This window comes from Vipera ursinii (assembly GCF_947247035.1).
Source record: "Vipera ursinii genome assembly, chromosome: 1".
Classification (NCBI taxonomy): domain Eukaryota; kingdom Metazoa; phylum Chordata; class Lepidosauria; order Squamata; family Viperidae; genus Vipera; species Vipera ursinii.
The window spans coordinates 22,246,278-22,269,969 of NC_139512.1; the positions used below are offsets into that span (position 1 = coordinate 22,246,278).

The window sequence follows — 23,692 nt, forward strand, 5'->3', positions numbered from 1 at the left end:
TCATATCCTATGTCATATCTATAAATATATCATAAAACATAATATTTTCAGTCTTGGTATCAGCAGAAAGGACAATCAAAATAGCAACGGCAATAGCACTTAGACTTACATACCGATTCACAGTGCTTTACAGCTCTCTTTAAGCAGTTTACAAAGTCAGCATATTGCCCCCCCAAAATCTGGGTCCTCATTTTACCGACCTCGGAAGGATGGAAGGCTGAGTCAACCTTGAGCCGGTGAGACTCGAACTGCCAAACTGCTAGCAGTACTGCATTCTAACCACTGCGCCACCACAACACATCTTATTTTAACTATGTTTAAACTTGTTCTGAAGGTCTCTAGTATCTTAGAAGTAACAAATGAGTAATTGTTGAAGGTGATTAGAAAGTGAGTTTAGCGAACTTAGTATCCTTTAAGAGTTGCAAGCAAGATTGCTGATTCCGTTGTCTCCTGGTGCTCAAATGTATGAAAAATCACTGTCTTCCAGTTTCATTGTCAGGAACAGTCTGGAATACATGTGGGTAATCTCCCATCCTCTCCTTATCCAGAGATGTTCCAAGGAACAAATCTTTTCATCGGTTCCTTTTTTCTTTGCCCCAGCTACTTGCTCCACTTTTGCAGAGCTGTCTTTAGTTCAATACTGCCTCCAGAAATTTCAGGAACATTTTTTCCTGAATTCCATTGACAAGAAATTCAATGCTTTATGTATAAAATACACAACAGCAAATCATGGTACAGGAAAACTATATACAGTTTTAATAGTTAACATTCTTCAGAAATATTGAATTCTAAAGAAATAAACTGTCTACATTTGGCATTTCAGAATGTCATTCTTTTTCTTTCACCAAGGATATCTCTTTAGTCTTCTTTGATTTCTCAAATTGTTTTTTTCTGAGGCTCCAGACCTACAGGGCATTTTTTTCTAAATTGCTATAGATTCAATCATAAACAGTTCTATCTTTCTTGTATCCATCCAATTGGCCACTATTATAATACTGATATAATAATGACTTTCACCTAATGGCAATTTTAATTCTAGTAGTCATCAAGAACATAAAAACAATTTCCTTTTCCTTTACCTTAACAATATCCTTTGTGTAACCCAACAAAGATCTTAATAGTTTTAATCACATTCTGTAATATCCTTTGTTTTAATGGCTGTTTGCCATAATATTTAAATTTCAACAATGCTTTATCATCTGTGAACATCATCTACTCTGTTATTTCCTATAGCATCAGCACAGTAGTCCTGTACTTTATTTAAAGAACTGTATAATTATTTTCCTAAAATAATTTGACAACAGAGAACCTAAAATAATTTGGCATAGCAGTTAAGTTGCTGGTCTGGACTCTAAACCAATGACTCTGGGCCAATGACTTCCTCTCAGCCCAACCTACCTTACATGATCGCTGTTGTGGGGAACATATCTATTTGCACAAGGTGCCTTGAGCAGAGATAAGAGCCTTGGTGGAGCAGTGAGCTAATGCCTCCTTAAGTAACACCAGCTGCCTGCAATTAGTGCAGGTTCGCATCCCACCAGGCTCAAGGTTGACTCAGCCTTCCATCCTTCCGAGGTAGGTAAAATGAGGACCCAGATTGTTGGGGGCAATAAGCTGACTTTGTAATAATGCCGCTTGGGGTGTGTGTGAAAGCCCTAACAAGCAGGCATATACATAGAATGAAGGCTACTGCTAAGCTTGTAAGCCGCCCTGAGTCTTCCGGAGAAGGGCGGGATATAAATGTAATAAAATAAATAAATAAATAAATAAATATCTATATTACAATACGATAGAATGTTACAGATATACTTCTGTATTTGCAAACCTAGAAGCAGCAAAAACAATTCTCTATGAGCATTCAGAAGAAGAGGCAACCGCATATGGAAAATGTTGTCATGATCAGCAATAGCAAACAAGGCAGATAAATGCTCTGGGACAAAATAGCAAAAACCTGTATCTCAAGATTACCCTACCTTGGTAGTATTTTATCAGGAAACCGATGGGTCTGAATATGAGCAGCTATTCCTGTTTTTTTGGCTTGTTCAAATAAAGCTATTAAGTTATGGGAGTAGAGCTGAAACGTTTTCCCTGTAACACAAATGATATTTGATCTAAGTCAAACTCTTACATATCAAACTGACTAAACAAACAAACAAACAAATAAATAAGGAAACGTATAGAGCAAGAAAAGATTACCTTCTAAAAGGACAGCCCCCAAGTATCCACAGGTCCAAGCAAATTGCAGAATGAAAGGGGGAAAAAAATGAAAGAGATGATTTTCATAGATTTACCAAAAGTTCAATTCAGCACACTGAAATTTTTCACCCCATCTTTTAAGCTTTATGAGACATTTCTTCAACAATACACATACCTGAGAGTGACATCAAAGTGTTGTTGATAACATACAACCAAGTGCACCGCCGTGGAAACAACTAAGAAAAAGGAGTAGAAAATGTTTCAGTGGTGAAAGTGAAAAAAAAGGGAATTTGATTCTAGAGCTCTGTGAATTCCAGGCAATACAATTTGGGGGCAAATAAAATTATCCTTTATGGCTATCCAGAATGCAAACACACAAGGAGACTTTCAATTCCTTTTAACCTGATCTAATATCAATACCACTTACAGGATCATTTAAAGAAGTATTACTTGGAAGTAATCCCTTTGTATTCAATGACATTTATTGCTAGATAAGTATGTACCTATTTGTTCTGTTAATACCATTATCAAGCTTTTCAGAATTCCATGCCACTCACATTTTAATACTTTTCATCTATACGTTTATCTCTATCTACCTCCCTCCAGCACTTCTAAGATCACTGATAATTCCTACTGCAAAATTAAATACCAGGAACCCCAAATCAAAGAAGCTGAAAAAAAAACAAGAGCAATAAAAGAAAACCGTGGTAGATTAAACGTATTAGGAACATGGAGAAATGTAAAGTAATCAAAAGTACTTTCCAATTACACTGCAGGCTTACTAAGCGATACTAGTCGGAGAAGAGAGGGATGCATTTTTCCTAGGAAAAGTCACAGGTTTAGGTCAAGCATATGCAATCTTTTTCAGGCCTAGAATATTCTGACTCTTACGTGGGGCCACTTTCTAAAAAGTGGGAGGATCCAGAAGAAATACTGTTCCTGCCTAGGTCATACTTTTTGGCTCAGGTGACTGCAGAGTTGAAAAAGTGTCCCTTTGTTGAATCTACAGCAGCCTAGAGCATGGGTAGACAACCTCGGCTCTTTTATGACCCATGGACTTCAACTCCCATGCTGGCTCAGGAATTCTGGGAGTTGAAGTCCATGAGTCATAAAAGAGCCGAGGTTGCCTACCCATGGCCTAGAGTATAGCAAAAAATATTTATTCAGTCCAAAACAAATCCCAAACTACCACAGAGAAGTGATACAAAAATGCCACCCAGCCTGCTTGCTCACATCCATGCCATTCTTAATTTCCCACCTGAGAAACAAGCACCACTTTTTACCTGAGTTTCTCCCTCGGCAAAGAATGAGCACCTCCAGCTTGGACCCAGAAAGCATTTTTCACCTACCTGCTCCATGGTAGCTTCATGCAGCTCATTGAGATTCAGCGTGTAAATGCCCTCTTCAGTCCCAAAGATAATGTACTGATCTGTAATACGGTGGAAAGACAAACTGAGTTAGCTACATAAGTTGGGGAAAAAAATGAAAGTAACAAACGATCTCAAATTTGCAAATGTAAAGCAACTTTTTACCTTTGGTGTCAGGATGTATCCATGAGGTGGCACAATTGATCTTCAAAGGGCAGCCATCAAACACTTTTGAAAAACATGCTCCCATCTAGAATAGCATTAGTAAACAAAATATATCCCAATTTACAACACGAGAAGTTCCTATTCCTTCTGGACAACCTTTTGTTTAGAATGGTATAGGGCAGGGGTAGGCAACCTCGGCTCTTTTATGACTCATGGACTTCAACTCCCAGAATTCTCAGGAATTCTGGGAGTTGAAGTCCATGAGTCATAAAAGAGCCGAGGTTGCCTACCCCTGGTATAGGGTTTCCTGCTTGAGCAGGGGGTTGGACTAGAAGACCTCCAAGGTCCCATCCAACTCTGTTATTCTGTTGTTCTGACCATTATTAATATCTTCAACTGGTATAAACAATGGCCAGAGTCTAACCCGCCCCCCCTCCAATATCTGTAATTTGGGAAGGGATAGAACAATGATGAGGGTTAGTTAGGTACTATTTTTAAATACTTGTTTCAAGTGGCCCCATAAAAGACGTGAAAGGTTTATTTATATTAGTTCTAGTTTAAGAGATGGGTCTGTTCCATTAGCCAATAAGATCTCATGGTGAGGCCGAACTCTCACAACCTTCACTTTTATGCATGATTCCCAATCACAAAAGTGAGCAGAGGTGAGGGCACACATCTCTTTGAAAGATTTCATGCTTGTTAAAGAGAGGGGGTGGGGGTGGAGGCTTGGATGCAAAGGAGGGGAAGAGAACAATTTGCATTGGGGGAAAAAGGATGCAGATGAAACAAAGTTACAAATTTAACAGCAGAGCAATATCAACACACCTTAACAATATTTCATTTTAAGTGAAAGAACTTACCAGTACTTTTGGCGTTGGTGGAAGGCCATTGATTGCTGGCTTCTGTCAACAATAATAGCAAAAGGCCAACATTGAATTCAGTCTGAAATATTTCTAACACACCTTAGTAGGCGGAAAATATACTGTCGAGAATGAATCAGAATGTTCTGTCCTTATAATTTATGGGATTGCTTAATAGTTACAATTTGTATGTGTATTAGAATATTCTGCCAAGATAGGCACTCTTTGGATGCTTTTATGTTTGGTATATGTCAACAATGAAAGTGTTTTCTTGGCAGAATTCCCCCTTACAGAGAGATTCTCATGTCAGGCTAAATTGCTTTCATCCTCTGGAAAAGTATCATCTGTGCATGTTTTTGAAGTGTTTGTGTCTTAGTGAACTGCAGCTTGCTACAGCATGCCAAATGGAATATTCTTCAAGTGTTTATTTAAAACATTTTCAATAAAGTAAATGTTTGTTAGTAAATGGATTTTTTAAAAAAAAAATTAACCTGGAATGTTGGGTTGCAACAATTGGTGAAAGAGATATTTAAGAAGCTATTTAGGCAGAGGGTTCAAGTCCCCCTTAATTCAAAAGCCTCAGTGGGTGGCTTTGGGTCAGTCAGCCTCAGCCCTATTTACTTTACAGAAGTGGGGATAAAATGAAGGGGAGCCCTACGTAAGCTGCCTTCAATGATTGGAGGAAAGACAGGTTGGGGAAAGGTGAGAGATACATCTGACCAACAAGGCTAGCCTATTAAAGCCTGGAATGACTGAGATGAATAAACGATGGATATTTGTCATGGCTTTCTTTCTGGGCCTTCAGATTTGTGGCTAGCCATAAAAATCTTGGGAAAGAAGAGGCTCACTCATTAACTTCTCAATCCAGAACTTTCCAGATATGTTCGAGTGACAATTCTCAGAAGTCCCAGCCAGCACAGCCAATAATCTTAACACAGACAGAGAACATCAGACTGGGGAAGATTTCTCAAATCTTGCACTATTCTGGAACAGGTGTGGTGCATGCACAGAAGGGAGAGTGCCACAACAAACAGGAAATAATTTTTCCTTGTCTGCATTTCAGGCCCTTCTTCCCACTTCTGAGTGTGCCCCCCTTTTCAGAGACTTGTCCTCCCTTTATATTTTTATAAATAACTCAAGGTGGTGAGCTTATCAAGCATTCCTTCCTCCTCCTAGTTTCCTCACAACAATCATCTTATGTGGTGAGTTGGGCTGAGAGAGGATGATTGGCCCAAAGTTACTCAGCTGGCTTCCGTGCCTAAGAAAGGGCTAGAACTCACCAGTCTCCTGGTTTCTAGCCTGGTTCCTTAACCAAGCCAAACTGGCTCCTTTTTCTTGCCTGTCCTTATGTTAAGCACCGAAGAGCAGGAAATAACAAATTAAGCATCCCCACTGCAGAAGAAAAGATATAAACGCCCACCAGGAATTCCCGCTTCTCCTTTTTCCGTGGCAGCTGCGGCATATGGCCCGATCCCTCACTGTTTTCCTCAGGATGCTTTGTCACAGTGTCTCCATTGCCTAAACAGAAGAATTGTAAACAGAAGTAAGCTCTGCATGAAGAAAAAACTAAAAAAAATATGACTCGGGCAGAAGACAAGGATTCCTTTTGTCTCAGGACTGCAGAGCTATGGGGAAGCCCTTGCTGGTCTCCACCCCATCTCCCAGGAAGATACCAATGGGGAGACTAAACCAAACCTAGTCATGAGCCACAGAGGTAGCAGCTACTGCTGAGCAAAATTGGTTTTCATGCTTTACAGTCCACTGCTCTGCTGGGGCCAAGAGATACAAGGCAATGATACAAAGAAGGAAGGACCAGGTTTTTCCTTTTTCCTTGGACTTTCCTTCATTTTTATACATTATTCCTATTTTACGGCTTATGCTGTAGTTTTCGTGAGTCTTCTGCTTCTCACTGGCAAGCAACCATGCTGCCAAATGCTATCATGAATGGAAAGGATTTCAGGGGCAACAGATAGGGGCTTGGAAGCTTCAGCCTACCAGAAAATAATGTATGATAATTCTTCTATTCTCAGGAAATGAATAAGAGATCTTAAGGGGTTTAATCTTTTTATGCTATATACTGAAATTTGGGATGGGTGACAGAAATTGTAGAAGACAAAGGTTCCACCCAGCTCCTCTCCTGAAGCCTACAAATTGACTGAAGAATACGTTGAATCAAGTGTTTTTATATTTAGTAATGTTGTGAACTGACCATCACATTTTAAGACCCCTGAATTAAAATTCAAGTTCTTCTATGTTCTGATGCACTGTTTAGGGCACTCTAATTTAAAGGAGGCATACTATATGACTAAGTGAAAATATTCGTAACTGGGGAATAACGCATTGAGATATCCACCCAAAAGTACCATGGATAACTCATAATACCATCTTTCTTCTCTTTTCATTCTGAATATTTACAAGGTAATTGTAGCCTGTATCTGAGCATACAGTGGTTGAATCTGCAAGCTTTCTGCAAAGATCTCCTTTCGTATTTGTTTCAATCTTACATATTTTGGGAGGTCATGATGAACATGAACCATTGAGCTAAGAGAACTTTCCATACTGTTGAGCATGGCAGAACTAATCTTCATTCAAGAAACAATGCTAGTTACCCAAATCACTGTATCTGGCTGTGAGGAGACCAGGGCTGCTGACACTGCTGCTCATGCCAAATGCAGAGGGCTCTATCTGAGGTCCACAAACGGGGATGCTTTGTCTCCGGTGTCCTGGTGAAGCTTGATTTTGGAAATCGGGACAATACTTGATCGTCTGGGACTTCTCATTATCCATGAAAATTTCTTCTAATCGAGGCTAAAGAAGAAACATAAAACATGAACGTTACTTTTTCCCTGGTCACTTTCTATTCCTGAAGACGTCATCAGGCCTAACCTGTTCCCTCTTTTCCCAAGCCTGTGCTTCCCTTTATGCCTGATATTTCTTCAAAATGGCCTCTCCTGCATATGAACAGACCCTCTATATTATATCTCTAAGTTACTCTTCAACACTACAACTTTTAGCATTTTAGCCAGAGAAAGAACAAGTAATATTAAACAGTATGAAAACTAGATGTCTAGGTAACAAAAACTAGAGAAACGATTCCTGGAAATGTGTGATCAATTGCAGTAAAGTGAACAATTGATGATACATCCGGCAGGACTCAGAAGAAGGGCCTTCTCCATGGTGGCTCCCTCCCTCTGCAACATTATCCCTCCAGAAATTAAACTGGCCCCACTCTTTTGGAAGGCCCTGGAGACTTAGTTTTGGACTCCGCAGTGGGATGGAACCCATTAAATGGCTGGTATGAGTGTTGTCACCAAGGGGGATGAGAGTGGGGAATTATTATTTTATTATTTTTATTTCACTTACATTGTGTATTTATGTTCTGTAAGCTATCTAGAGTCGCTGCGAGCGAGAGGTGGCTATATAAATTTTCTAAAATACATATATACAGTCAAGGAGAAAAGCAACCTAGAACTAAGGAGAAACTTCCTGACAGTTAGAACAATTAACCAGTTTAACAACTTGCCTCCAGAAGTGGTGAATGCTCCAACACTGGAAGTTTTTAAGAAGAGACTGGCCAGCCATTTGTCTGAAATGGTATAGGGTTTCCTACCTGAGCAGGGGGTTGGACTAGATGACCTCCAAGGTCAACTTTATTATTATTATTACACATACATACATACATACATACATACGTACGTACATACATAAAACCTTACTATAATTTAGAAATTACCATTCCTAAAAAGCTTCCTTAGTATGCAACTATTGATTCATGCTTAGGGATATGCAATTACCTTTGGAGGCAGAGGAGGGGGTCCAGCTCTTTTCAATGTTGATCTAAAAAGTCCAACAAAAGTGTTCATTCCCATTTAATAAGGTAGCAGCATTAAAATATGAAGAAATCATTATTGCTCGCAATGTCAAAAAACTGATTAGTTGCCCAGAATATTTAATTTTGCAATAGTAGCCTTTTATTTCAGATGGAACATATTCCTTTTCAAATGGAATTATTAAAGGAAGCAAACAAACAAAGAGTACTCATGATTAGCAAGATAAAAATACACAAGCATTGCCCTTCTGAGATTTCATTTCCCTTTGTAAATGGGGATATATCATATATCTAAGAATATTTAAATTCTGCTCCACCTGCACAATGTCCCCAGACTAGAAAGGGTATCATAAATTTCTCTGGCGTTCTTCAAGCATACATCCTACTATCCATGTGCTGTTTTACTCTTAAAGATATAAATAACAGACTTTAAAAAGTCATCTATAAGTGCAATCTACAGCTACAACATCCCTAAGAAATGGCTTCAACTTAAGAAACTCCAAAGAAGGAATTCCAAGGACAATCCATCAAGTCAAATATAGGCTGGTCCCAAATAGATTTCTCATAGAACTAAATGAGGGAAATGGGAAATAAAAAAAAGATAATTTCACACAACTGTAATTGTTGTAGCAGCACCTGCATAGGCTGGTCAACTATTTCATAGATTGTTTTTTTTTTAAAAAAAAACTCCACTAAGCATACTAATAACTCTGGATTTGCCATTTCTTTCTCCCCCCCCCCACCTTTTAGGATTTAAAAATTCAGAGCCATCTGAAAACTACGTAAGATTTGGGATGATTTGTTTGTGTTTGGACAGACAGAATAATGCAATGTTGCAAAATGATATAGATCATTTCGGGAGGAAAAAAAACTATGGATGCTTTCTCAGACATGTCTATCGAGATCCTTAGTCATCCAGGTCATGGCTGTCCCAAGGGTGCTTTTTCAAGAGGCAACTGGACTTTGTTTTTTCTTGAACACATTTCATTTCTCATCCAAGAAGCGAAAAAGACTGAAGACCGAAGCGAAATGTCTTCAAAGAAAAACAAAAGAAATCCAGTTGCCTCTTTAAAAAAGCTCCTTTGGGTTTCTCAAGCATGATGGCAAAGCAAGCTGGGAAGTTGTGGTCTGAGTGAACAGCTAATTCCTTAACAATAATTGCACTGAGTCTGCAATACAAGTGGAACCCCTTTCCAGAGCCATCTGCCCTTCTGTGTACTTTTATGTTGTAAGTCCATGGTGCAAGAAGAGCAAGATGGTTTTGCCTGTACCCAATACTGTATGATTTCCATGATGTAGTTTTCTTGGTTGTGGGGCAACGATCAAAGTATCAAGACAGTAAATACAAAGAGATCAGTAAGAAAACACTTACTCCTCAGCATCTTCGTGGCCATCACCAAATTTGGTAAGATGTCCCCTAAAAGAAATGTTTATAAAATTAAAAAGGAAGAAAAACATTGTAAATCAAATAGCTAAAAGGCATGTATTTCTGTGACAGCTGAGAAGGTCAAGTTGCCAAATTGGCAGAAATTTGCTCTATTGCAAAAAATAACCCATAGAGGGAAATTGGAAGGAATCTAGATTCTCTGTGTCATCAGGATCCACATAGCAATTATATCTGAAAAGAGATTTTACTCAGAATTTACCTTCAAAGCTGCAAAGAAAACACCGGTTGAGAATCTATGACAATCTTCCCTGGGACTGACTCTCACTATGTGCGGTAGAAACTGCAGAAATTGCATTCGTAATGTTATTCAGCTGGGGCAAGCTAATTTTCAAAACACTGAATTCTCTTATATTAAACTTCCCCCACCAATCTTCCCAAGGAGTCTTACAAATTCCTGATTTCCTTGGCCATCATAAGCTTGTCTGAATTAATCGCTGAGTCTACACATCCAGCAAGAAACATTATTGATCAAAGTTTTGCTCAGAATATCTGCGGACAGAAGAATTTAGGGGGGGAAAATGTTAATAAGAGTTTGCTCTGGTTCTGACAATCCTCCCTCAGAGATGGTTTAATTAATTCAGAACTGAAGCAACATGTTTACTGGAAATTTTATTCACTGAAACCCAGATTTAAAGTAACCTCTATTCTTATCAAGATTCTAAGCTTGTGAAATGGCCCCTTTGACATAGAGCTGAAGCCTAATAAAGTCATAAATCAAAGTTGTGTGTTTTGTAGTGAAGTCCAAGAGTGCAAAAAGCTGCTCTTGAAGCCAAAGCTAAAAAGGCTCATTTTTTATTGCGTGGTGGTGACAATGTCCAGGATTTCAGGCTTCCAAAACCCCAAGCATTTCCTGTTTGTGCTGCTGGGCAGAACATGATCTCCAAGGGAGTAGAAGTCATATTTGCCTGACTGGACGTTAGGGGCACTCTTATTCCACTTTATCACTGCAGCAGATGAATGAGATAACACCTGGCCTTTCGGCTTCCTTGAAGAATTCATTCCATCCAAAGCAGGAATGAATGCTAGACATAAGCCCAAAAGCTTCTGTTTCCCGCAAGGGCGTTCTTTATCAGTTGCCTGATCCTGGAAGTCACTGCAGGACATACCAGCCCAAAGCAACTGAAAAGGCAAAAATGCTCCAATGCAATCAGAGAAAGCCATCAGGCGCCACAAAAATATCATGAATATTTAAAAACCAAAAGGGAAATTCAAAACCACTAGGATTAAAAAGCCCTTTTCCTTTAGTGAAAAAAAAACCCCTACACTATAAAGGAATGCATTTGTAGACATGTATTCCTTCTTACCCTAGCTTTCCCTGTATTTTCTTTGGTATAAGGCCTGTGTCAAAAGTAGTATATTCCAAAGGCATTCCTCTTCACTCTTCATGATAAAATCAACTGTGATTTTATAATTAGTAAAGATTTATGAAAAAAACAGTAAAACTGTAATGTAATGGACTGGCCAAAAGAGGAATGTACTTAAGGAAAGAATGACCACATAACTAGAAGTTATGCTGCAAGGTCAAATTCAAGGCTTTTTAAGGCAAAATTATTTTACTATGATGAGCTGCTTCTGCCATAAAACTAGTAGTGTTCTATCTGAATGGTGACATAAGAAACCTGTGGCCCTCAAAGCCCTCTCTTCAACTGTCAGATCTCAGATGACCCGACTAGGACCTATTCTGAAGAACAATTTTCCTAAACTAGACTGTCTAGCTCAGGGGTAGGCAACCTCGGCTCTTTTATGACTCATGGACTTCAACTCCCAGAATTCCTAAGTCAGCTATGCTGACTCAGGAATTCTGGGAGTTGAAGTCCATGAGTCATAAAAGAGCCGAGGTTGCCTACTCCTGGTCTAGCTGCAGAAAAATACAGAAGTGCAATAACAATGATATCAGCCTCCCCCAATTTGGTGTGATCTAGAAGTATTGGACTTATTCCCATAAACCCCATTAAAGTGGCTGGGCTACCCAGGAAATGGCAGGCAGCCCCTAAGCATCTGGATGAGAGAGACTATCTAATGAATTGCTCAGAACGTTATGAAGAATTCAAAATTATTTCTCATACACTCAGGGCTAAATGTAAAGAGAATTGCTATCTCATAAAAAAAGCTGCCCTAATATATCTTCGCTATGAACAGCTGTATAAAACAGGCCTGAGGTTGAGAATGCAACCCAGACTGAAAAACAATTTGTACACTCTCCCAAGAGATCCCGTCCCATGTATTAAGTGAGGTTTCTACAATCATATGTTACGGTGCCCTTATCTCTCATTCCATGCTATAACGCAACGAGAATATCTTTCAAAAATATTCATACTTTTGAAGTTCTTATCTTTTAGAACCCCAGATTGGGCGAACTGCAGCAACAGCCATAGTAAATAAAGTGCTTCCTGGCCAATTTTCATAACCTCGAGCAGAGAAATACAAGCGGAGGCAACAGATTGGCCATAGTGAAAGCAAGGATATGTGCATCCTGTTGCTTAAAACGACTAGATCACAGATGGGCAACATTTGTAGGATGAAGAACAACAAGTGAGCCTCTCACCCTTGTGAAGGACACAGAACAGATTTTAATTCTCTCTCTCTCTCCCTCTCCCCCCCTCACCAACTGGCAAACTATTCCCACTTTTATCCTTGAAAACTACCTGTTACTCTGAAAAACAGGTCAAAAACATGCCTTTGAATTTTGACACAGCAATCTCGGAGGGCTATATGCAGTCTCTAGTTCCTTATTCCTAAGACATTGAAAACCTGCGGCAAACAGAATCATTTCTCATATTCATCTAATAGGGGGTTAATAGCAAAGGAGTGACATACCCTTTAAACAGCTGCCCTCCTTATTACACCGAGCTTGAGAGTCCTCTCTAACTCATACTAAGCAACATATCTGCTCCCCCCCCTCTCCTCTCAATAGCATGATTAGCATGAAATCCCCATTATTTTTCAGGACAAAGCCATGCAAAACCTACTTGGCAAAACCTCCACCATCAGTGAAAGGGCTCCAGTGTGAAGCAAAGGGTGCTCCGGCTGGTATTCTCTGCCAAAGCATAAAACCACAAGATGAGTAACTTCTCAAGAGGACTCAATCCTCCAAAACAAAGATTAGCACTGCTGCAATTGAAATGGAAGCTTTATAGACACAGTAACAGCTGAGGCAAAGCAATTTCCAAATTAAACACAGGACTGGCTTAGTTCTGGTCTGGAAAATTCAAGCAAGACAAGGGGTAGCACATATAGCAGGTATCAGGAGAAGCCAGGCTTCAATCTCACATAGCCAAAAGCAGCGGCCATAAAGTTTTGAAATACAGTAATCCTCACTCAATGTTCACTTTTTCAGCGGCCATTTGAAGTTACGATGGCATTGAACGAAGGGACTTATGACCAGTCCCTGAAGTTCCAGCTACTATAGCACTCGAGTCGTCCCAACAACAAAATTCAGTCCCATTGGGGTAAGACCTGCATTTATGACCACTTTCTGGCCAGTCCTGTATTCATTGCCATCAGCTGCCTCTACTGCCTGACCTTGCCATACCTGCTACATGGCACACCACTATTGCAATGGCCGCAGCCTTCTTTTGTAACAACTCATTTTGTGCTGGTGTAGCCAGGGATTCTCCTGCACCCTGCCCAGGGCTTTCTTTTGTGAAAGAAGCAGGGTGCAGGAAAGAAGGTCCCAGCTGTGCCAGGGCAAAAGAAGAACCATTTTAGCTTCTTTGTGAAAGAAAGCTCTGGACAGGGTGTGAATAGATGCCCTGGGTGGGGTGCGAGAGGAGAGATAGGGGTGTGGGAAGTTCAAAGGCAGGCAGAGGACACAATCCCTTACCTTACCGAATCTCAAGAGCTTGGAGGGATAAACCAGGAATGGCTTGGACTGGGGAGTCTTTGCCTAATGACCAGTGGGACTCAGTTAAAAACAGCAATGGGAATTGATGGGATGGCTGTTGCTAAACAATGAGATACAGGGGAGGGGGAAAGAAACTGATAACCTCATTAATGCTTTCAAATTCTGGGTGCCTTAGCAGAATAACAATGAGATACACAATTGGAGTTCAGCCACAGTTATGGAATATATTTTAGATCAGTTTTTTTTAACCTCAGCAACTTTAAAATATTTGGTTTAACTTATAAAATTTCCGAGCCAGGATTATTGTGACACCAACATAAAAAGCAATATTAATTGTGTATCTTTAATCTTCTTTCTTTCCTTATTAAATGTAATATGATACACTACTTATTAGAATCAAGAATATATGGATTTACTGCAAATTAAAATTAGAGAGAGAGCAGAGGGAGGAAAAATTAATCAATTCCTACCATTTCATCCCGGGCTTCTGTCTCTTTCCTTAAAGGTGGTTCAAACTGCAACTTGTCAACTACAAAACATGGATATTTGCAATTTTAAACATGACATTCTCCTGCAGTAGATTTTAAAAGTTCAAACACTTACGTGCCCACATAGACACACAAGCACACAGTTATAAAAGAACCCAACCTATCAAAAGCTCAAGTATATCAGCATTGTTAACTGAAACTCTTTTTTGTAAAATAACAATTAAAATGCAAGGTACGTGATTATCGTCTTCTTATATGATAATACTAAGGAAATTAGAATATACTGTTCTGCATTAAAATATAAATAATTTTATATTAACTGATTTGTTGGCTTCCCCCAGGATATTTTTTCCTTCTTTTTTTAAAATATGGAACAATATGCTGCACAATGGTAAACCGTTTGGAGGATTGCGAGTTCCAGCCTTCCCTTAGGCGTGAAGCTAAACAGATGATTTGAGTCTGGTCAGGCTCTTTCAGCCCTAGAAAGAAGCAGGCAAACCACTTCTGGAAATATTGCCAAGCAAATGGCATGGAATTATCCAGGCAGCTATCAGTCTTCAAGACTTAAAAGCGCATCTCTGTGCATACACCCACTGTTGTGATTCAGGGTCAGCCTGTGGGTTCGGCAGTTGGGTCGGACGACTCAGAGGAGGAGGAGGGGGGTGTTGAAGAGCTTGCTGATGATGGCCTTGAGGCTCCGCAGAGCCCTCAGCCGGGCCCCTCCCACCTGGTCACGACGGAGACCCAGCTGTGTGAGCCTGACAGTGTGGATAAAGATGACCCACAGCTGGCCCTGTTCAAGGATGCCCGACGCAGGAGGCAATCAGGAGTAAACAGAGGAAGGCAATGGGGCACCTCGGAAGGAGGCAGAGAGAGGCCACGCCCTGAACTGTATTTAAGGGGAATGTGTGGGAGGGCTGGTTTGCTGAAGGCAACCGCTTGGATAGTTCCTGTTTCATAGCTCCTGTTTCATGGTTGGTGTCTTGTCTTACTCTGTTTTATGTTAATAAATTTGACAGGCTTTATTCCAGCCTCTTGCCGTTTGTAAAGGGGTTGTCCCTGCTTTTGCTGCAGGGCCGGTAGTAGGCTGGTACAGAACACCCACAAAGAATATTTACAAATGTTTAAATGATATGGATTTTAATAACAGAGGGTTTTTTTGCAAATGTCAAAATACCAATTTTCTGGGCTAATATTATGGTAAATATTTGGCCAAAACACAGAGCAATGAAGCCTTTTCAGTAGGCCTGCTTCCTCTTTCTGTTACAACAAATCAATCATAAATGAATTTACTGTGAACAAAAGTTACTTGGCCTATTTTTCCAAGATTTTGCTGAATGGAAAGCCAGAATGATTAAGGACATTCGGCACTAACTTTTTTGTGGGTGGGGTGGGGTGTGGCAGAATATCCCCCCCCACTTTTTTTCTTGGAGTTCCTAGACAACAGCCCAAGGAGATACCCTCAATTCAGTTTATAAGTTCAGAATATTTTATTCCATTCCTCAGAACACCCTTCTCCAGGGATACTGAGAATTGTAGACCATCCAATCTAGAAGACATCAGAGTGGGAAAGACTACTTCAAAGATAGACATTTCTATTTGATTTACTACATGACAGGGTGAAGAATAGTTTACTTTTAAAACATATTGGAAACTCACAATTAATTTCAGATGCTGTCCTTTCGGCTCTAACATTTCTGTTCGTAGAGCGAATCGTGTGGCGAATAATAGGGTGTGGCTGCAGGATTAAAAAAAGCAGACATTCAGAGCACCTCCTGAACTTAAAAAGAATTTACCTCACAATTGCAAAACTGACATGTTTTTGCAGCTGGGATTTTTTTTATACCTGTGGTTTGTACAAAGTTTCCAAGAGTTCATTCAAGTTCCTGGCTTTATGGTGCTTTACATAATAATTTTATTTTTTTAAAAAAACAAACAAACAAAAAAAACCCTAAATAAATATTTTTAAAATAAAGACCTTTTAAAAAATTGCAGTTTAAGATATTACACTGTCTATAAAAGTCTGATACTAATTTATATCATGGATATAAAGTAACATTTGCATTTTTAAAGAAACTACACAAGTTGTCAGATTGCTCAGGGATTTAAAACAGGACAAAAATGAGATTTTTTTTAAAAAAATGCCAAATAAGACCATAGAATTGGATAATTTCATATCAGAGATTTTTAATAACTTCCTAATCTGACATTAATTAATAATATTACATGGTCAAGAGTCTGTAATTTATGCACTCTTCTAAGCAACTGCAGGTATCTTTCAACTTGCTATCATTCGTTCAGTGACCATTTGGAAATTAAAACAGGGCTGAAGGGGCTCTGACCTGTGCCTGAAGTAATAGCTGTTACAGCAACCCTGTGGGTGCATGATGAAAATTGGGGGGGTCTGCCCGTACTTATGACCAGAGGGTGCTGCAACTCATGATGTTTCATGTAATGGCCACTTCATTCGACCACCAAGATTCCAGTTCCAATTGTGGTCGTAAGTTGAAGACTGCTTATAAACAGTAGCTTTCTGTGCCAGTTCAAGTCTTCAAATCATCTTCAGGGACAGACCCACCAAGAGCACTAATTCTAAATAGCCAAGAGAGCATTCCTTGCCTGGGGGTCCCTATCAATCCCCGAGAATGAAAAAGCCCAGCTGACACACCACTTTACTATTTCATCCAAAATTAAGACAAGGAAATGGCTAGGAAGAAGAACTCACTTCAAAATCATCATCATCTGCCTCAGTATAATGGGGGTGGTTATCAGGATTGTTCACTTTGTCCAAGAGCTCAACAGCCAGAGAACGAGAAAGTCCAGGCTGCCCAACAAAGGTATGCTAAAAAAATGTATAAGAGAATAGATCTAAAATATTTGTAATGCAAGTTAAAGCATGGATTGTTTTTTTTAAAGCCTTTTTTCTTAAAAAGAATTAGCGGCAACTAAGACTCTTGGAGAGAGCATTCCATGCTCAATGCAACCAACAAACCATTCAGTCTAGACCAGAAACCCACTAGCAATCATTTGTATCAATGTTTTTTTTAAGCATATATGTAAGAAGTAACTTGCTACACACATTCTATAATTGTCCCAAAGTTGCTTTTTTTCAAAAGGCAACTGTATTTTGCTTTTCCCTGAAGACATTTCGCTTCTCATACAAGGAAGCTTCTTCAGTTCTGACTGAATGGTGGAAGATGGAAGGATTTATAGTCTTTGCAGCCATCTGGCTGTTAGCACTCTTTCTGAAAGTTGTTGAGGCCACTTGGAGAGTTATCTATGCCCTCAGGAACCTTCTTGAAACTGCTGAAAGAACTTAAACAGGAGATTGGTGGTGTCATATCCCCCCCTCTGTTGAGAGAGGGATGTTCAACCTTAATGTAGATGGCCTCTTTGACCCCTCTTTCAAATCACTGGTCTTTTCTATCCAGAATGTGGTGGAGTTTGCTGCCTTCAAAAAAGTGACCTTCCCATAATTCTAATTTACATAATGTCCTCATTAATCTGAGAAGTTTGCTTCTTTCTGTGATTTCCAGGCAAATTCTCTTTGTTACAACAAAAATCTAATTTCATTAATACTGCATGTAAAAAGCACAATTTAGGTAGCAGGTTCGACATATAGCACAGTCTTAACTCAAAAGTATTTATTATGGAAACAAGAGACTTCTGCATGCCTGTCATTTCTTTAATAGTTACATTTTATAGCCTTTTCAAAAACAGAGGGCCTCTTGATCTTCTGAAAGCTTGAATGTTTACTCCATTAGTTGGGACGAGACTTTCATGATAACACCCCGCCCCCCCCCCCTAAAAAAAGAAAAGAAAAGAAAGAAACATACTTACTGTCAGAAGTCTGTCAGCAGTTGGCCTCTTCTTTGGATTTTTTGTAAGTGCTATTTTGACAAAATTATGGAATGCTGATGACCTGTAAAGCAAACGAAAGGTGTAAGTAATTTTTATAAAATTGGTAGTTAACACAGTGGGTTAGGACGCTGAGCTTGTCGATCAGAAGGTCGGCAGTTTGGCGGGTCGAATCCTGAGTGCCGCGTAACAGAGTGAGCGCCTGTTACTCGTCCCAGCTTCTGCCAACCTAGCAGTTCGAAAGCACGTAAAAATGCAAGTAGAAAAATAGGGACCACTATGGTGGGAAGGTAACAGCGTTCCGTGCGCCTTTGGTGTCTAGTCATGCCGGCCACATGACCATGGAGACATCCTCGGACAAGCGCTGGCTCTTCGGCTTTGAAACGGAGAGGAGCACTGGCCCCTAGAGTCGGAAACGACTAGCACGGATGTGTGGGGGAACCTTTACCTTTACCTTAATGTATAATAGACTAAGTCATAGTTTCAAACAGACCTAAATGGAAGTAGCAAGTGTACCCTCTCCCAGCTGGTTAACAATTTTCAGTATTCCATTTCATATTCTTGCTCCAGTTATGTCTCATTCCTCAGGATAAAAGTTTTCCCTCTGGTATTTTAACCTATCCTCAATTTTCTGGCAGCCCACTCACAAAAAAGGAACACCACTCAAGACTCACCATTTTGTTTTTTCTTTTAGCTTTGGAGGTTGAAAGTTGCTTTTAGACATTAGAAAGAGAGCCCTGAAAAAGAGAAGTAGGCAAGTTTAGAAAATGCAATTTTCCTGGTATTGTAATCCTCTTCCTTTGCTTTAACTTTTGCACAGTTACAATGGAGATGCCCCTGTCTTAACTACAGACCTCATGGGATGAAGGTCAAACATAGGTGGTTGCAACTCTCCAAGCTCAATTGCTGTTATGCCCACAGCCCAGATGTCACAGAGTTGGTTGTAGCCACCGTTCTTCTCTACAGCTGCCACTTCTGGAGCCATCCTTGACAAGAGAAATAATACTACCAATTAGAGAGCAAGAACAGGTCAATCCTTCTCTAACAACCTAGATTGACTGGGCAGCATATTATGAGTATATGTGGTCTGACACATATAAAAAAGCCTGTATTTTTTTGACAACCCATCAAGCCAAATGAGCCTGTCATGCATCTTGGTTTATCATTGTTCTGTCCCTGGTTTCCTAAATCCAGCCAGCTAAAAGCAGGTTTCTCAAGTTCCAAGTGAGCTGATGTGAGGCATTTTTTACTTCATGGGTCACAAGCTGTGCATGCCTGAACCTAATGCTGTTTATATTGATTCAACAGTCATGGAATTTGAGGAATGCACCGAAAGTTTTGACAGACATTATTCTGAAGAGAATTCTCAAGTTTCAAGAAATGACAATCTGGCCAATTCAAAAGCGCACAAGATGAGCTTTTCCATAAATAAAGACTATCTGCAAGCAAATTCAAACATACTTCTGTTATCATGAAGACTAGAGGATTTGTTTGTCAGTTATATATGTATGCTTGTTTATAGTAAAGTACAGCGACTGAAATTCACAAAACAGTATTACAACTTGTTTGTTAGATTGATTATAAACCTATACATCTGTTTGTATTCCAACTCATTTTTAGCTGTTTCTTTTGCTATAACAGCTGCCTAAGCATGTGAACAATGCTGTGTATGAGATGAAATTCATAGATATCCGCTACAGCAAAACATATTTCCTGGATTGTAAAAATTATTGCATGTGTTTCTGTTTCCATGTTACCTTTGTTTGACCTTTAGTGGACCCAAAGCTGTGTTTAGCAGAAGATATTCCACATAGAGGCTGGCTATACAATAGCTATGTAAAGCAGACATGTCAAACGTGCAACGTCACATGATGTCACGCAACGTATCGGGACAGTTTTACTATTGCCGGCAATGGGGTGGGCGTGGCTTTTGGATGATGCGTCTGGCCCATGGGCCGGCAGTTTGACACTCCTAATGTAGAGGGATGCAATAATCTACAGACTGCTATTTTCAATGTAGCGTAACTTTAGCTGAATGATTCTATTTCAGATCCTTTATAGCACACTCAGGAAACCCAGGTTCAAGGTCAGTGGCCCTTATTTAAATAATCCCAAGGAACTTATTACCAGTAAGGGGTGCCAATAAATGACTTCCTCTTTGCGATGGTGGCTGTTATTTTTGCTGCTACGCCAAAGTCAGCTGCAGAAGGAAAAAAATTTGAAGACATTTCTAGAAGTTGCCTTCCTTTTCATGCATATATCCAAGAAAATATTTAGATCTTTGTTCTCATCAGGGGTATATGAACGCCAGATCCTTCAGGTAAGTAGATAATATTTAAGGGTTCATCTAGAGCTAGTGCCAGGAATAAGAATTTTACTTCCTGATTCTACTATAGAAATCAATCTTAGTAAGCAAATGAATGGAACTAAAGTTACAGACATTTAATATAGGACAGCAGAATGGAAGCAAGTTCTGCTAAGACAGTGCAGTGCCTTCTGGTTATTTTGGACAAGACCTCATATCAGCACCTGCCACAACTTGGTTCATTGTTTAGTAAACAAGTATTATTTGCTGCATCATATTTGCTGCAAGCATATTTGCTGCATCAGGGACAGATTGTCAGCTCAAATGAAAATAACACTCTGTCCCCAATGCCTTAAATTTCTTAAGCCTTAGATTATACATAGAATATAGCTAAATTTCTCTCATCTTTCTTTTTGCCTCCAGAACAGTATGACCTCATATTCAATTTTCCATTATCACTACAAGCATTTTGAAGCTTGAATTGAGATTGCTGTGAGATAAAGCCTTGGCATGGAAAAAAAATGTGGCTACTGGGAGTCAATACCCACTTAATGGCACATATTCATCAATCAAAGCCTTGCCGACCACAGTTTGGCTGGCTATTGTCCTGATTATAATTCAATGGGGCAGATCTAGACTTAAATTCACCCTTCATCCAGGTTTCTAGATGGGTAACGTTACTGTGTTATTTTGTTCTGTCTTCTAAAATGGAAAAAAAGAACTGACATATAAATTGTAGGTCTGGACCAATGTTCTAAGATTCCCCTTTATGACTAGCATTCATTACCAAGGTTCATGGTAGATATAAAAAAGGGTGATTCCAAATATATTCAAATATATACATTTTCTTTCACTATTAAGTAACAAAAACTTACTCCTACGCATTTGGGTCTAGGGCAGAGGTAGGCAACCTTGGCTATTTTATGACTCATGGACTTCAACTCCCAGAATTCCTTGGTCAGCCATGAGTCATAAAAGAGCCAACGTTGCCTACCCCTGGTCTAGGGGATGTAAACTTCAGGCAGTTCAACTAATACATGAAATGTTGATCTGCCACCGTGCTTTGTAAGGAAATAAACATCCTTAAGATTAAGGAACTATACTGAAACCATAGTTTGCCAAAATTCAGCCCCAATACAATTCTATAGACCTACAACTAGAAATCAGATTTTTTAAAAATGTTATAATCCCCACTGTCCCTTATGTAAGAGAGTTCTAAAATACATCCTTCATTGAGGTAAAGAAGAAAACTACTAAACCAATGATTAAAACACAGTTTTTACTGTGCTCTATAACTGGCAAGATTTAACCATTATTGCTTTTTATGAGGTTTTTATCTTCCTGCTATTGTATTTGAAGTTATATTTATTATGTCCCGAAGACCTCAATTTGTTATATTTCATTGTATTTATTGCAATGATCTACTTGTTCACTAAATATTGTTTTTAAGGACTGTATATTTTATATTTTAAAACTGTGAGCCATTTTTTGTTGATTAAACATCATTTTTTCCTCTAGATTATGATGATTATATTTCAAGGGAAACTCCAGAAGCCTACGATTTTCCTGTTTGCAAGACAGGGGTATACTGTATCATAAAAGTGTCAGATTGTTCAGCAGCCCTGTTGTTCCTCCTTACCTTGTGTAAGAGAGACTTACACAACTCACCTTCCTTTTTTTCTCTAGTTAATTAAGTCCTTTAACCAAATGAAATCTCTAAGAACGTTGTGGGGCTGCCATTTTAAGGCCAGAGAAGGATTGTTTTGAAGATGTCATAGACATTAGCCAAATTGGTGTCCTCCAGACACCTGAATTATATCTCGCCTTATAAGAGATATAATTCAAGTTTCTGCAGTGGTCCTGACCAATGGTCAGGAGTTCTAAGAGATATAGTAAAAAATTTAGAGTTCCATATATCTACAGTATATGATAAAAGATTATGGAAGCTGTTATGAAATTATGTGTGTGTGTGTGCGTCTGTGTGTGTGTGTGTGTGTGTGTGTGTGTGTGTGTGTGTGTATGTGTATGTGTATATATATGTATATGTATATGTGACGCGGTGGCTCAGTGGGTTAGGACGCTGAGCTTGTCGATCAGATGGTCGGCAGTTTGGCGGGTCGAATCCCGAGTGACGCGTAACAGAGTGAGCGCCTGTTACTCGTCCCAGCTTCTGCCAAACTAGTAGTTCGAAAGCACGTAAAAATGCAAGTAGAAAAATAGGGACCACTACGGTGGGAAGGTCGTTCCGTGCGCCTTTGGCGTCTAGTCATGCCAGCCACATGACCACGGAGTTGTCCTTGGACAAGTGCTGGCTCTTCGGCTTTGAAACGGAGATGAGCACCGGCCCCTAGAGTTGGAAACGACTAGCACGCATGTGCGGGGGAACCTTTACCTTTACATATGTGTGTGTGTGTGTGTGTGTGTGTGTGTGTGTATGTGTGTGTGTGTGTATAATGTATTATGATATATTATAAATTTAATGAACTCTGAATTATAATTTTATATTATGGAACACTGTATGACAGCCACTTTGGTGTAGTGGTTAAGGCATCGGGAGACAGGGAGTTCTAGTCCCACCTTAGGCTCAAAGACAGCAGGGTGACCTTGGGCCAGTCTCTTTCCTCCAGCCCTGGGAAGGAGGCAACGGGCAACCATTTCTGGAAAACCTTGTCAAGAAAACTATAGAAACTTGTTCAGGCAGTCTCCAAGAATCAGACATGATTGAATGGAAGAAAAAAACCAAAAAGCTAAGTTACCCACCCAGCTTGATGTCTCCGTGGTCAGTCAACAGAATATTTGCACCCTAAAATACAAAAAGTTATTAAAAGTGTAAATAAACTATTTACTATCCTGTAGAAACTATTTTAGAGGAAATATAGGGAAATGGTGGCTATCTAGGTATGGATGAACTACAACTCCTAACTGAGCTGAAGAAGCTTCTTGGGTGAGAAGCGAAACATCTTCCAAGAAAAACAAGAAAATCCATTTGCCTCTTGAAAAAGCACCTTTGGGACAACCATGACCTGGATGACTGAGAATCTCCTTTGACATACAACTCCAACAATCTACAGGACCAATAATAAAGGATTCTGTCCCTCTGTTCTTCAACATTTGAATCATAGACCTCTCACTACTGGGCCACAAGCTAAAGAGTCACATACCTTAATGTCCCGATGCATTTTGCCTTTCATGTGCAAATAAGCAAGTCCCTGAAAAAAGAGTCAGAAAAAGAAGCAGTTAATAAGGATATAATTTCTATTACAGAATGCAGAATTACGGAGTTGGAATGGACCTTGGAGGTCATCTAGTCCAATCCCCTGCTCAAGCAGAATA

The 23,692-nt window shown here is 39.5% G+C and overlaps 1 protein-coding gene across 1 annotated transcript in view; it reads right to left on the reverse strand.

The window, feature by feature from the left end:
• The window catches only part of MAP4K5 (mitogen-activated protein kinase kinase kinase kinase 5), a 91,900-nt gene that overhangs the window by 16,291 nt on the left and 51,917 nt on the right, over window positions 1-23,692 (reverse strand). Inside the window, exons 7-25 of the mRNA XM_083349981.1 lie at window positions 23,521-23,568; window positions 23,120-23,162; window positions 20,182-20,254; window positions 18,909-19,040; window positions 18,729-18,791; window positions 18,037-18,118; window positions 16,922-17,038; window positions 15,856-15,934; window positions 14,179-14,237; window positions 12,834-12,901; window positions 9,790-9,834; window positions 8,383-8,425; window positions 7,198-7,396; window positions 6,009-6,106; window positions 4,589-4,630; window positions 3,729-3,813; window positions 3,546-3,625; window positions 2,372-2,432; window positions 1,974-2,088 (exon numbers count right to left, since the gene is read on the reverse strand). Of these exons, the coding sequence (XP_083206107.1) occupies window positions 1,974-2,088; window positions 2,372-2,432; window positions 3,546-3,625; window positions 3,729-3,813; window positions 4,589-4,630; window positions 6,009-6,106; window positions 7,198-7,396; window positions 8,383-8,425; window positions 9,790-9,834; window positions 12,834-12,901; window positions 14,179-14,237; window positions 15,856-15,934; window positions 16,922-17,038; window positions 18,037-18,118; window positions 18,729-18,791; window positions 18,909-19,040; window positions 20,182-20,254; window positions 23,120-23,162; window positions 23,521-23,568 (1,532 nt within the window). The remainder of the gene's footprint in view (window positions 1-1,973; window positions 2,089-2,371; window positions 2,433-3,545; window positions 3,626-3,728; window positions 3,814-4,588; window positions 4,631-6,008; window positions 6,107-7,197; window positions 7,397-8,382; window positions 8,426-9,789; window positions 9,835-12,833; window positions 12,902-14,178; window positions 14,238-15,855; window positions 15,935-16,921; window positions 17,039-18,036; window positions 18,119-18,728; window positions 18,792-18,908; window positions 19,041-20,181; window positions 20,255-23,119; window positions 23,163-23,520; window positions 23,569-23,692) is intronic.